The 12,829-nt window shown below is 42.4% G+C and overlaps 1 protein-coding gene across 1 annotated transcript; it reads left to right on the top strand.

Annotated features, from left to right (window-relative positions):
* The first annotated feature begins 3,713 nt into the window (after positions 1-3,713).
* On the top strand, positions 3,714-12,699 carry ANKRD1 (ankyrin repeat domain 1). Its single transcript, XM_072870348.1, has 9 exons — positions 3,714-4,022; positions 5,642-5,821; positions 7,682-7,819; positions 7,910-8,017; positions 8,691-8,789; positions 9,930-10,028; positions 10,173-10,271; positions 10,437-10,535; positions 11,805-12,699. The coding sequence occupies exons 1-9, from the start codon at positions 3,984-3,986 to the stop codon at positions 11,913-11,915; spliced, it is 972 nt and encodes a 323-aa protein (XP_072726449.1). The 5' UTR covers positions 3,714-3,983; the 3' UTR covers positions 11,916-12,699.
* Positions 12,700-12,829: the final 130 nt, after the last annotated feature.

Here is a 12,829-nt window from a genome sequence, read left to right as displayed (position 1 = left end):
TGCTGCGCTTGCTTGTTAACTGAGACCCATTAAGGTGAATTAGCCAGATTCACGTGTCATACAAATGCCATCATGATAAAGCTCAAGGCCTCAGATAAATTCAAATCCCTTGATTTTAAATAGAAGTCACTGTATTTTTTTTCTCTTATGTGAAATCCCCAACCCTAATGTCATTTGAGGAGGGGTTTTTTTAAGCCCTACAGTAAGTGATGCAACTATTGACTCATTGCTGGTTTGGGTTTTGACACCAGAGGACTGTGCTGGCCAGACCAGCAACCTGCCAGACTATGACTTCTTTGTTTCTTTGATAACAACTGATCTGAATAAATGGAATTTATAGCTGCATGCTTCTGTTAGTTTAATAATTTTTCATATTCTAATTTTGTACTTAAAACTAGCTTTATATTCCTATATGAAACAGTTTTTGGGGTTGTTTTTTTTTCCCCTAAGGAGACAACGTGTTTCTCTTTAGCAGTTTTATACACAAAAATATACATTGATGAGAAGTCTCCAAGTTGTTTTAAACAGATGATGTAGTAATCCCCTGATCACTTTAGAAAAAGCAGACATATATATCACTATGTTGAAAAAGTTAGAGCATAAGTGGTATAATTTGCGTATCATAGTTAACTCATACCCAAACTGCTTTTTGACAATAAGTATCCAAGAGTATATGTTAGACAAATAAAAGTGTTTCCTGCCTTTTATGGAAAACAAACATCTAAAAAAGAGGAGGAAACAAACACAGTTCTTGCAATATACTATTGTTTACTGCTCTGTCGTGTGTGGATATATGTAAGGCGTGCTGGATGCTCACACATACTGGGAAATAAAGCAGCCATTACACCCCAACGGATCACTAATCTGGGAGAAGTAAGCTATGGGTTACTGCTTCTTCCATGTACCTTGGGTATGAATTTATCCTTGACTGCACACACATGGGACATAGTTTGCTGGATTAATACCCTCTTAGGTGCGTACCCACTCCCCAGCAACCGATTTTTTCGTACCTTTACTTATTTAGCAGCAGGAGACAGAGGCAGCCAGGCACAATGGCATTCCAAAGGGCAACATCTCCAGATGCAAGGACAGAGCCAAGGGCAGAGTGCTAGAAAATGTAAGATAGCTGAGTACAGCAGTGACGGCATTGAAAACTTGATGGTAATACACTTGACAGGAGGCGGCAATATCATCTGTATCACGCATAATGCTTTCACTCTACCATTAACCTCTTTAAAAAATTAATTACAAAAATTATTTACACTATTCAGACAACTTCTCTTTTGACAGCAGGGAACAGGGTGTGCCATATAGTTTTCTCTCTGTCATGCTGAGCCTCCTGCCCTTTTGTGTTTTTCTGTGTGAAGTTTTTTTGTGACAATATCCGATTACCTTACACCTTGCAGATCATTGCTCTGCCCTTATCCTTTAGCAGAGTGGCAAGAGTTTTTCAGATTCCCATTACACATCTCCCACTGACCATCTGCTATTACCACCTTAACGAGAAATCACTTGTTGAAAGGTGATTAAGTGGTTACAGTCCAGCACAAGGTTGCAAGCTCATGATACTACTTCCCCCTCCAATATTAGCAATAGCAATAAGCATCCAGCCAGAGTCTTAGCTGATATGAATCAGTGCATTTCTACTATTTCAATAGGGTTACCTTGGTTTACATGACATTTAGCTTAAAAGCATTTACCATTAGGTTAATGTAGATTCCAGCCTTTGGTTACAGTGGTTTTCTGTGTGCCACCCTTTTCACACAGGATAATCAAGGAAGATTCTCTTCTATTCTTTGTTATTCTTTTAGTCAGCAGGGACAGGATGTTTTAAAGATAATTATTGAATGCAGCTGGGGTGCTTTGGTAGCAGTCATGATGGGAGAAGTGGGTTTGTGTTTCCCCTCGGAGCACTGAGGTTTACTGTGAAGCTTCTCTGGACTCCGGATTTATGTACCGTTTGCAGAGAAAGATCTATCCACTTAAACCTTCCAGTTTAGGTTTTGCTGAGTCAGTTTTATATATCAGGCTGTTTAAAAAACAGGAAAGCAAGAAAAAAGAAAGGTAAGCTTCAAGTACACTGGGGCTGGAGGTAGTTCACAGCTTCTTAAAGTTTTTGTTCTTAAAGCAAAGCCCTACATTTCTCTTCCCGCACCAGTCTCCGCTGTGATCTGTTTCCACTAAAGCAGAAGCAGTCTTTGCAGCCATCCTGTTGGAAGTGTGGATTTCAAGACAATCTCCCAAATAAGCGTCGCAGAACAAAACAGACCAAGATAAGCTGTTACAGCACATTTGTAAACAAGAAAAAGCCAAACTGAGGTGCCTCTTATCATAGAGACATATAGCAGGAGTACCAAACTGCTGTGAAAAAAATCCCGGCAGTGTGATTCAGGACATATCACTCTGGGGGAATGATAGCCTGGCTGTACTTAGGTTTGGAAAAAAATGTTCTGAAAGGTTCCCTTGCTGCCACATACTCTATTTTAGTTCTGGGGATCATCCTCTAATGTCATATATAGTCTGAGTAGTAAAGGAACCACTTGATGTCCAGCTTCATTTCAGGGAAAGGGAGGGCATAGGTATGACGGGCACTAGAAAACAAGTTTGGATGTACTCGGATTACTGGGAGATACTTCAGAGGAGAGACACCTTGAAAGGTCAGCGTCAGGAACGCAGCATGCTAATGATGCTAATGATATAAACATCCAAGATAGTTAGGTCTTGATTTGGTGAAGCACTTATGTACATGTCATACTTGAAGCACCTGAGCAGTTGTATTCATTTCAGCCAGGTGACCTGGATGCCTACAGCCAGGCTTATACCTCACCAGACAGGAGCTCCAAGCATCGCAGAATGACAGAACTGATTTATCTTGGCATTTGCCCACGCTCTTTAAATGCAAAGATTAGTGCCTTTTCCTTTTATAAAATTGCCTTCTGCTGGTGTTCATTCTCCTCCTTCCAGACTACTCTGATTCATGGCACAAGAAAAGCTTGCCCCTTTGTTTTTTCCAAAGGACTCAATAACTCCTTTTCCCCAAAACACACACAGCATCTGTATATATCTGTCTGCATCCCGTCTTATCTCCAAAAATGAACAAATCACTTCTGTGCCCCTATTCTCTCCTATCCAAAAGGAAAATATTGCCTGAGAAAACAGTATTCGTTTTACTTTTTTTTCAGCATAATAGGACGTAATTTATTATTCTGCTTATGGTCACTGACAAAGTCCCAGAAAAATGCAAAGCTTGCTGTTTTGAGATCTTACACTGATTGTAACTTATCATGTCATAGGCCCTTTTAGCACCAGAGACATCATTCTGGCTTAGTAATCCCTTCAGAGAATTCCTTCCAACAAATATAGCAGACTGCCATCATGATGAGAAAAATCCTTTCCCCTAAAACTGTTTATCATCCAAGAATAAATAGCAATATAAAGAATGGCTTTCCAAGACTAAAGGGGTCATAATCCATTTATCAGGAAGATATTACTGCAAGTATTGTACATAAGCCACTTATCCTTTCCAGTGTCTTCCAGTCATCTGAATGTCAGTTTAAAAAAATTTAAAAAAAGAAGATGAAGTTATAATGCTATATCAACAGACAGCTGTCCTAGTGGGCACTGGGAACACAGAATGACTCGCATTGCTGAGCCGTGCGGTCATTGCCAAAGGAACGATGAGCTCACATTTCATTCCGATTCACATACTCGGTGTGGTCAGACTGTGAGGCTCACCCTTCCTCGCCCAACTGACGCCCCCTCCCTGCCTTGACACCAGATCTGGCTCGTTACCATGTCTGGAATGAGCGCGAGCCTACCTCTCAGCTGGCAAGCCCAAGGGGCATACTTGGATTCCCAGGTTGGAAGATTATCTCATTCAAGCACAGTTCTCCCAAAGATATATAAGCAAACTAGCGTGGTGGTCCCCGCAGAGCTGGCTTGAGCACTTGGGAGTTTCAGCCATACAGGAGTATAACCCTCAAATGCTGGCAAATATGATGATGATGAAAGTAGAAGAGCTGGTAGGTACAACCTTCTTTCATTTATTCGTAATTACTTTTCTTTCTAGACTGTCATTATACCAAGCAGAGAGAGACAACCTTTGTGGATCGCCGAGGTGATTTAGCAGGTTGCCAGCACTGCCGTGCTCTAGGTGCAAAACCTGTATGCACTTGCATGTTATCCTGTTATATTCTCACTTTAACTTTTCCTTGGGAAGGGGGCTCACCACTGATGCAAAATCCAAACACCTATACAGTTGTATCAGAACATAGTTCACCAGGAAGAAGAGACTGACCAAAATTTAGCTGTGTATTTTGCTTTGACCTTGATTTTCATTTTTATTTTTTTAGAAGCTATTAAGTTTATGATCACGCTGAGTAATTCCAATCCAGTAAGGGACTGGGAGGAGGCATCAATGCAGGGAAACCAAAGTATTTTCTAATACTAAACTAACAGTTTAGTAATAGTATTATTTTCTAATACTAAACTAACAGTTCTTACACCCACTGCTGTTCATAGCGTAACAAGCCTTTGAAAAATAATGTCTAAACCAGACCACAAGTAATGGGACATTCCACTGCAGGGTTCAGACTACCAATATTCGATTTGATCAATAAACTGGGAAAACAGCAATGATCCAGTAAAACACTGGAACATTATACAGAAATTCCTTTTTTTTCCCCAGATGTCTATGTTAAGATGCAACTGCCATACAGCCTAACTAGTTAATGCTGTCATAAATTCTTTGGCAAGGCCCTGACAGTTTCTCTAGTGTTAAACTCTACAACTAACACAGTTTTACAAGGCGATTGAATGGAAAGGCAGTCTAGGACACATGAATTTACTGAACCACTCTCGAAATACACAATAGCCTCTACTAAGTTTAACAAGTTATCTCTTCGTACACACTCAATCAAGCATCAGAAATATTTCCAAAAGCTATTGAAAGCTGTGCTGCTGCACAGCATGACATAGCTTCTGCGCAGGAACTACCTTCTGCTGTTTTGCTAAGTCCTATAAATGGGGACTTTAGTACTGACAGAAATGGGTAAAACCAGCCTTGAAATTACTCAGCAACCCGATTTAACTGCATTGGATGTGTTTCAATAAAACTGTAAGGTCCCGAGGGAGAAGGCCTCCCACTCTACCTGCTCCGTTCCCCTGCTCAACGCTCGCAGGGTGCTGGTGGCTGGTCGGGGTGGCTCTTCACCACAGCCTGTTACAGCCTCCCGAAGACTCTGACACATGCTGGCAAGTGAACAAGCAAGAAAACCCCGAACAAAAAAGGTGCTCTTCCCAGCTCACTGGCTTCTGTCAGGACAGCAGCGCCTCGGCCCCAGCCAAGCAGGGAGTTAGACTGTGAGTTGGCCTCGTGGATCTTGACCCAAGCCCTGAAGATGCCAAGGGGGGGCTGCCATGGGGATACAGGAGATCTGCCTGCAGGCGAGTTTGCTCTGGCCGTTCGCATACACAGTTAATCCAGGCACAGGCTGAATGAGGTCTGCACCCTGTCTGTCACACGCTCCCAGAGCACGACAGGAATGACATGTAATTAGCCTCTAGGTAATCCGTGTTCCCAGGGGGTGGCTACTGCAGTCATGAAACTGCTGCTTATATTATTCCACGTTTGCTTTTACAGGTGACTGGGAAAAAAGCTGACGATAAAGAGACTGGCAGCTTCCTCCCCGAGGACTTCAAAAATGGAGAGTATGAAGCTGCTGTAAGATTAGAGAAGCAGGAGGACCTAAAGACAGTCTCTGCACACTCACTGACCCGAGGTGATCTGGCTTATGAGAAGGAGAAAAAACTAGAAGCAGAGGTAGGCTCTTTGGTTTTGTGCTTGGCTTTTTATCATCCTGTGTGCACTTTCTGCTGCAGCCCTTGAAGTTTTGCCGCTCTCTAAGTTAGAAATACATGCACGCTGAGCTAGATAAACCCTTGGGAGATCACTACCAAAGGAGGCTGGTCTAAAGTCCATTGAAGGCCATGGAGATCTGCTGACTCCTGTAGCCTATGGATGCAGGCAGTACCACTGTGAAGCAGAACCCAAAACTCCCCCTGTAATGTCTGACTGAAACCCTGTGGGCTCCCTCCCACCCAGAGTCACCTCCTGCTAGCTGTCAGTAAGGGGGGAACAAACATAGCCAGTGAGACACCTTCAGCTTGCACACCTAATGACTGCCACCAAAAATAACTAACCCAAGAAAGATCTGAGAGTGCGTTTCTGAAGCCAGAAGCCTTATCTACCATGAAAAGATTCTTTTATGGAAACACTGCATTATGCTTACTAGCACATTTGGGAAAAGCAATTACAAATGAGAGTGATAATAGTCTACAGAGAAGTACCATTTTGCATTCCTGGAACATGACAATTTTCCCTATATCCCTAAGAACCGATGCTTTTCCCCCAAAAAAATACAGCAGCTGTAACGTATTAAATTCTTTGGTGAATAAGCAACCAACTGGCCTAAAAATTTAAAGTAATTTGGGAATGAAAAAGTTTAAGTAGCAGGGGGCATAAGACTTTTTCAGACTCTGAAAAAAGAAGAGTGCGAAAGTGAGCCTCAGAAAGATTAAACACTATTGACCTTCACCTTCAACAGGGACATCATTACTTGCTACAGAGGTTTTTGAGTTCCTCTATCCAAAACAACCACGAGGTCTTAAGAACTTTTTGGATTTCTAGTTGGTCCACAGCTCACTCAGCCAATATAATTATTTTCCATTAAGTCAATGATCTACAGATCAAACCCTAAATGCAGAGAGCAATAAAAAGAAGAGGTGGAAATAACTTGAATAAGAATTCATCTGAAAAAAATGTATACCATATGACAGGGTCTCACCAATGTATTTACTCTTAATGATACCATGGGACAGAATCTGTCATCTGTATTCACCCTGAGTTTCCCCTTGTTTGTGAATCCCCCTTCTGAAGTCAAGGACACCTCATGGTACCTGAGATCTTGGCCCTCAGTTCAAGCAACACATCTGCCTTTGATGTTAGCAGTGTCCCATACCGACTTCACACAGGGATGCTTTTTACAAGCAGGCTCGAAGAAGTCTTAAATATTTATTGAACTTCCCCTCCAAGGATACCGGGGACATTCTTTGTGGTTTACCAAAATGTAACACTTACTAACTGAAATGCTAAAATTGGTATAAACCTTGCTTTTCACTTAAGGGTATATTTTTCATCAAGAGGATTTTTTCAATCAAGAGGATTAAGTTACAATAAGTCAGGGGCTGCATCATAGAAGTAGTTGAATGCAAAACGCTTGGTGGAAATCAGTTAAAACTACAGGGGCTTCACAGCCCTCATAAGCTGCACGTGAGTTTTCTTAAGTCGTTGGGCCAGAAGGAAATACAGTGCTGCTCTCACTCCTGGCCTAACACAGACCAAAAAGTTACGCTGTCTAGCCCACAACGTATGGCTGAAGCAGCATTTAGGAAGAGGTCCAATGGTGCATGAAAAACTATAGATGAAGTAGAATTTCTCACACACATAGTAACTTATTCTAATGGTCAGTTAGCCCTAGCTGTAAAAAAAAGGCAACTTGTTTCAAAGTTCATCCAGTCTTAACTGAATTCAGCTGAATAGTAGCACACACTGTCCTGCCACTCTGGAAGGGAGAGGTGGTCACGCTCAGCTCAACTTACAGGCTTCCCTGATTTGTTTCAGCTGAAGAAGAAGAAATTAGAGGAGAGGTCAAAACTTGAAAACTTGGAGGATCTTGAAAAAATTATTCAGCTGAAGAAGAAGAAAAAATGCAAGAAAGTGAAAGCTCCCATTTTAAAGGAACCCGAACCAGAAGTTATTGTAAGTTATTTCAAAGTACCTTCTTCTGGGAAAGCATTGATGGGGTTTTGTGCCACACGCATTTATGCCCTGTGTATTTCTTTCCATCAGACAGAACCAGTGGATATACCCACATTCTTTAGAGCTGCACTGGAGAATAAGTTGCCAGTAATTGAAAAATACCTGTCAGACAAAGGGGATCCAAATGTCTGCGATGAGGTACAATCTTCCTTCTTGCTGCACAGCCTGCTACAGAAGAGAGGTTATTACAGAGCAAAAGTAACTTTTACCACTAGGTTTTGTAGCTTCCACACTTTTGAGGAGAAAAAAAAAGGGGGGGGGGGGGAAGTAAGTAAACACTGGAAGTTTGGTATATTGAGTTTTCTAGTGATAATGGGGCCAGTTGGGACCCTTCAAAGTAATATTACCTCAAAAGAATCTTGATATTTAAAAGCAAGCTGTTGGTGCCCAGGAGACCCTGATTTTCTGTAGCAGGTGGTCTTCCAATGCTACAGATGAACAGGCAAGAAATTTGTCTGCAGAACGACAAAGAAAGTGATGCTGCCTGCCCTCCTACTCCATAATGCATAAGCTGCATTTGCAAAACGCTGCGTAGCATGTTGGATGGGGGAACTCAACAGGCATAATTTTAAATTTGAATGCCATACTGCAGATATTTCTCACACCCTTTAAAACGCTGGGTAGGCAGCTCTCAGCTATCAGGATGCTATTAAAATTTAGCAGATTTCAGGTCTCAAAAGTATTAGCTCTTGAAAATGAATCAGCATAAAGTATGTATTTGCCATCATCCTAGGGAGGCGGGGACAAAAGATTTGAAGAGATCTCTTTGTGCCATATCCAATATCTGACTTTGCACTGTTTTAATTGCCAGTACAAACGCACTGCGTTGCACAGGGCATGCTCTGAAGGACACCTAGAGGTGGTGAAAAAGTTGGTGGAAGCTGGAGCCCAGCTTGAACAGAAAGACATGGTATGCACATCAGCTTACGCTTCTTTCAAAAAATTGCTCATTGTTTTATAAGTGCCAAAAGAAGCACTTACAGAAGTGCTTCTTATAGAAGAGGAGCATTAAAAGGCCTTACAGCATCTTGAGAGTTCATCCTTAAAATAACACCGTTGAGAAGAGGTTTCAGGAGGGGGTGTCTGCCTCCCTTTGCCAAAGTGGTTGCTGGAAAACACAGGAAGCGGAGGAACAGGTTGGCCAGTAGACTGCCACACACAACAAAGCCTAACGTAGGGTAAGAGAGCTGAGGTCAGGCTACCACTTCAGCCTGCTAGCAGGTGGTGGAGATACCACCGTCCCACGCGTGTATCCAGGGCTCAGGGCAATGCATACGTTCTCCATCGGGATTTCAAGGCTGCGCTAGGGAGAGACCCTTGCTCCTCCGGAACGCTGGCCACGAGGGTAGCTGAGTATTCTGCAGCTGTTTTTTTGCTTCTCCACTCCCAGCTCTTCATTCCTTTGCTAAACAGTTGGAACCAGCCAGCCTTGCTGCCCCTCGCTTAACCCCGCAGTGCTCGTGGAGAGCGTAAGCAACAGGAGGAACAACAGGCAGAGCGAGACCTTCAAGGGACATTCCACCCCTCCTGGCAGAGCTGAGTGCAGAGAAACTGAATCTTGTAGGGGAGAAGGGTTCTAATTCACTTCATGGATTTGCATAAGTTTGGGGTTTTTTTTTAAAAAAGAAAGACAACTATTATTTCCCTTGAGCTTCATTTTCTATGCATCTTAGAACCCAAAAGGCATCGAATAAAAAATACGAACTAGCACATACCAGCCAGAAAAATCATACCTGGCTGACTAAAAATTACTTCTAAGTTCACAGAATGGACAAAACACATCCTCTCTCACAGCAGCGTTGCCAAGATCTCTGTCTTTAAAAGCAATATGCAGCAAGTGTGAAGAGTGAGAAACTTGCCATACTAAAGAAATTAGGGCAAAATAAGAAAAGCTGTTACTAGAAACAACTCAGCGATCACGGTGAAGTGCTTTAGGTTAAATTGCATGAAAATTATTTTGGATTACTTTAGAAATTTGATCAAAATTGTTTAATTTTTAAAAAATATAATGATGAATTAAATTATTTTCCATTTGTTTTTCCTGCTGCAGCTTGAATCTACAGCCCTGCACTGGGCGTGCCGGGGGGGGAACCTGGATGTTCTGAAATTCTTACTGGACAAAGGGATAAACAGAAATGCAAGAGACAAGGTATGTGCTTCTGGGACTGCGCAGCTTTTTAAATTGGAGATGAAAAGCTGACCCTTACTCCAAGCAGATAATTTTTGGCGGCCGTTCTTGAAGCGGTCTTTACCTGTTCCGTACCACTGACTGCTTCCTCCTCCCACCTCTCAGCTGCTCAGCACCCCTTTGCACGTGGCTGTGCGAACGGGTCAGTACGACTGCGGGGAGCACCTCATTGCCTGTGAAGCAGATCTCAATGCCAAAGACAGAGTAAGTACCAACAGCTTCTTACCTGTCAGCCAGCAGGTAGCATCAAGCTGCTGTCTGCCTCGATAGTTCCACTTGCCTGTAAAAATCCCTGGCTACGTGGTTGGGGCTGGACCGCGGCACTGGACCGGCGGGACTGATGCCATGGTCCATGTCTCTTGCCTCTAGGAAGGAGACACACCGATGCACGACGCAGTGAGGCTGAACCGCTACAAAATGATCAGGCTTCTGATTCTGTATGGAGCAGATCTAACTATAAAGAACTGCGTAAGTAATAGCAAAAAATGCAGTAATTCAAAACTCTTTAGAATAAGTCTGCCTTCAGAGCAGTTTCATAGGTTTCAAGGCCTGGAGAGACTATTGTGAACAGACTTAATTAGATCACTTCAGAGTTAATTAAAGCAGAGCTGACACAGGCAAAGTATAACTTGGGGGAGGTCAGGGAGAAGAGGAAAAACCAGTACCTCCTCTAAAACCAGAACCCATCAGCTGCAACTTAAAACAATATCACAACTTTCTGTGATTTATTTTAATTACACGTACCATACATTGAAAGATACAACATACAGACACTTGCTCTCTGCACAACTCCTGGGCTTCAGCCACCACTGAGACAGCAAAGATCTTAGCCTGTCAGAGAAGCCTCCTTTCTGTTAAGCCCACAGCCGACGGCGAGCCCAAGCACTACATCTGGACGGCTGCCTGTTAACCTGACCGTTGGGCAACAAATCCCTGTGGCTCAGCAGCTTCAATTTAAGAAAGCCCACACCTGACTCTTTGCTCACAGCCACCACAGCAGCAGCAGATGCGTTGCCAGAGCTCTGCGACCACTTGTTAAAACACAGCACATCACAGCCCCCTTCCCCCCAAAGCGAGCAGCAGTGGGATGGACAGAGAGTTTTACCAATGCCAGCCAATGTTTTTGATTGGCAATCAATCAAAACTTCAGGGGGCAAGGAAGAAAGCAGCCACTGCAGCTCTGTGCACTCCCCACTCTCTGCCCACGCTCTCCGAAGCAGGGCCACTCCCAGCATTATCCCTCATCAGGGTATGAAAACGACGAAAAGTACAGCCTCAAAGGCCAAAGACTTGCTCTCTCTGGCTTCGTCTGCACACAAAAGTTGCTCCTGTTTAATTTAGATGTGGTTCATAACCTAATTAAACCAGTACAAACCCTCATCTGAATTCTCCATTAAATAGAAGGGTGGTTTATTGAGGTTTAATCTGAATGTATTTCTAATCAGTTTAAACTAGATCAAAAGAAACACCTGCATGCTCTGCTAGTCACGGTACTTGCTAATATGGCTTAGAGCCACTGAAACACAGGGAGATTTCATCACGAGTCTGAACAGGGCTGGGACTAGATCTGTAGAGCAAAAGGACTCAGGTCTCAGGGAGGCAAGAGTTAGCCTGACCTTGTGCGCACAGAAGGCTCTAGCATCAGGCAGACGCACTGTACAAATATTTAGAGAAGAATGAAGGACTCAGTAATCTCTGGCTGAAATTAAATCTTGCTTCCTCTGCTTTTTTAACCAGCAAGGGAAAACCCCTATGGATCTTGTTCTTCAGTGGCAGAATGGCACCAAAGAGATATTCAACAGCCTGAAAGACAATTCCTATAGGAGTGTCCATCTAGCCAAGTTCTGAAGAGAGAAACCAGACCACTCTCTTTTTGCTGCTTTTAAATGCTTCACATGAACCTGAAGGAAAATAGCCCTGAACATAGTATTTTTATTGAAAATACGGTACTGGATTATTTGAGGTACCTTCGCTGAAAACTGCAAAACAAACATGCAAAGAAATTATTTTAAAAGGCAAGCTGAGTGTTAAAATTCCACTGGTTCTAAAATGGCTTTATTTATTACTATTTATTATTTATTTATTTAAAAATTAATTTTTAATTATTCTCAATATTATTGTAGCTTTTTTTATAGAGCTTTACATCCTAATGCAGTCTTTGCTAGCAACATAAATCCTTTTGTCTTAGATGGTAGCATTTCCAACTACATTAGCAACTGCCCTCAAGCCTTCCAATAGCTCTAAATAGCGAATACTTGTAACTGTTGGCTTGTCTTTGCCCAGTCCTCACTATTAAAATAATATGTTAATGAGTGGTGATATGTGGAAGAAGGTGTATTGAGGTGCCAAGTGGATTTAAAGAAGCAGTTGAGTAATGGGGTTTACGCAGGGTTTGGCAATCGTTGTTGATAAAGAGCTCAAGGACAAAGCTCCAACCAGCACGTAACTGTTTGGACTCCGGGATTCAGATGCAATATTATGAAGGTGAAAGGAGACAGTATCAGGAATGTGAATTTTTTTAAGCTAGGCTACTATGAAGTCTGATGATGGAAGAATGCAAAACCAGATTATGTATATTTGTAAATTTGTACTGCTTTTTCTGTACATTTTGTACTGATCTATTTCAGATTAAACAAACAGAGTGGTTCTTTTTATTTTCTAGAGTGTGTTATGGAGTGGTGAGCATGCACAGGGTAATTCTGTCTCTCTTTAAAGAAAGTTCACATCTTGGCCTCTGTAAAATTCTTAAAAACACACACACA

Source organism: Ciconia boyciana, chromosome 8 (assembly GCF_034638445.1).
Source record: "Ciconia boyciana chromosome 8, ASM3463844v1, whole genome shotgun sequence".
Classification (NCBI taxonomy): domain Eukaryota; kingdom Metazoa; phylum Chordata; class Aves; order Ciconiiformes; family Ciconiidae; genus Ciconia; species Ciconia boyciana.
Note: the sequence above shows the minus strand (reverse complement) of the source record. Positions and strands in the feature narration are given on the sequence as shown.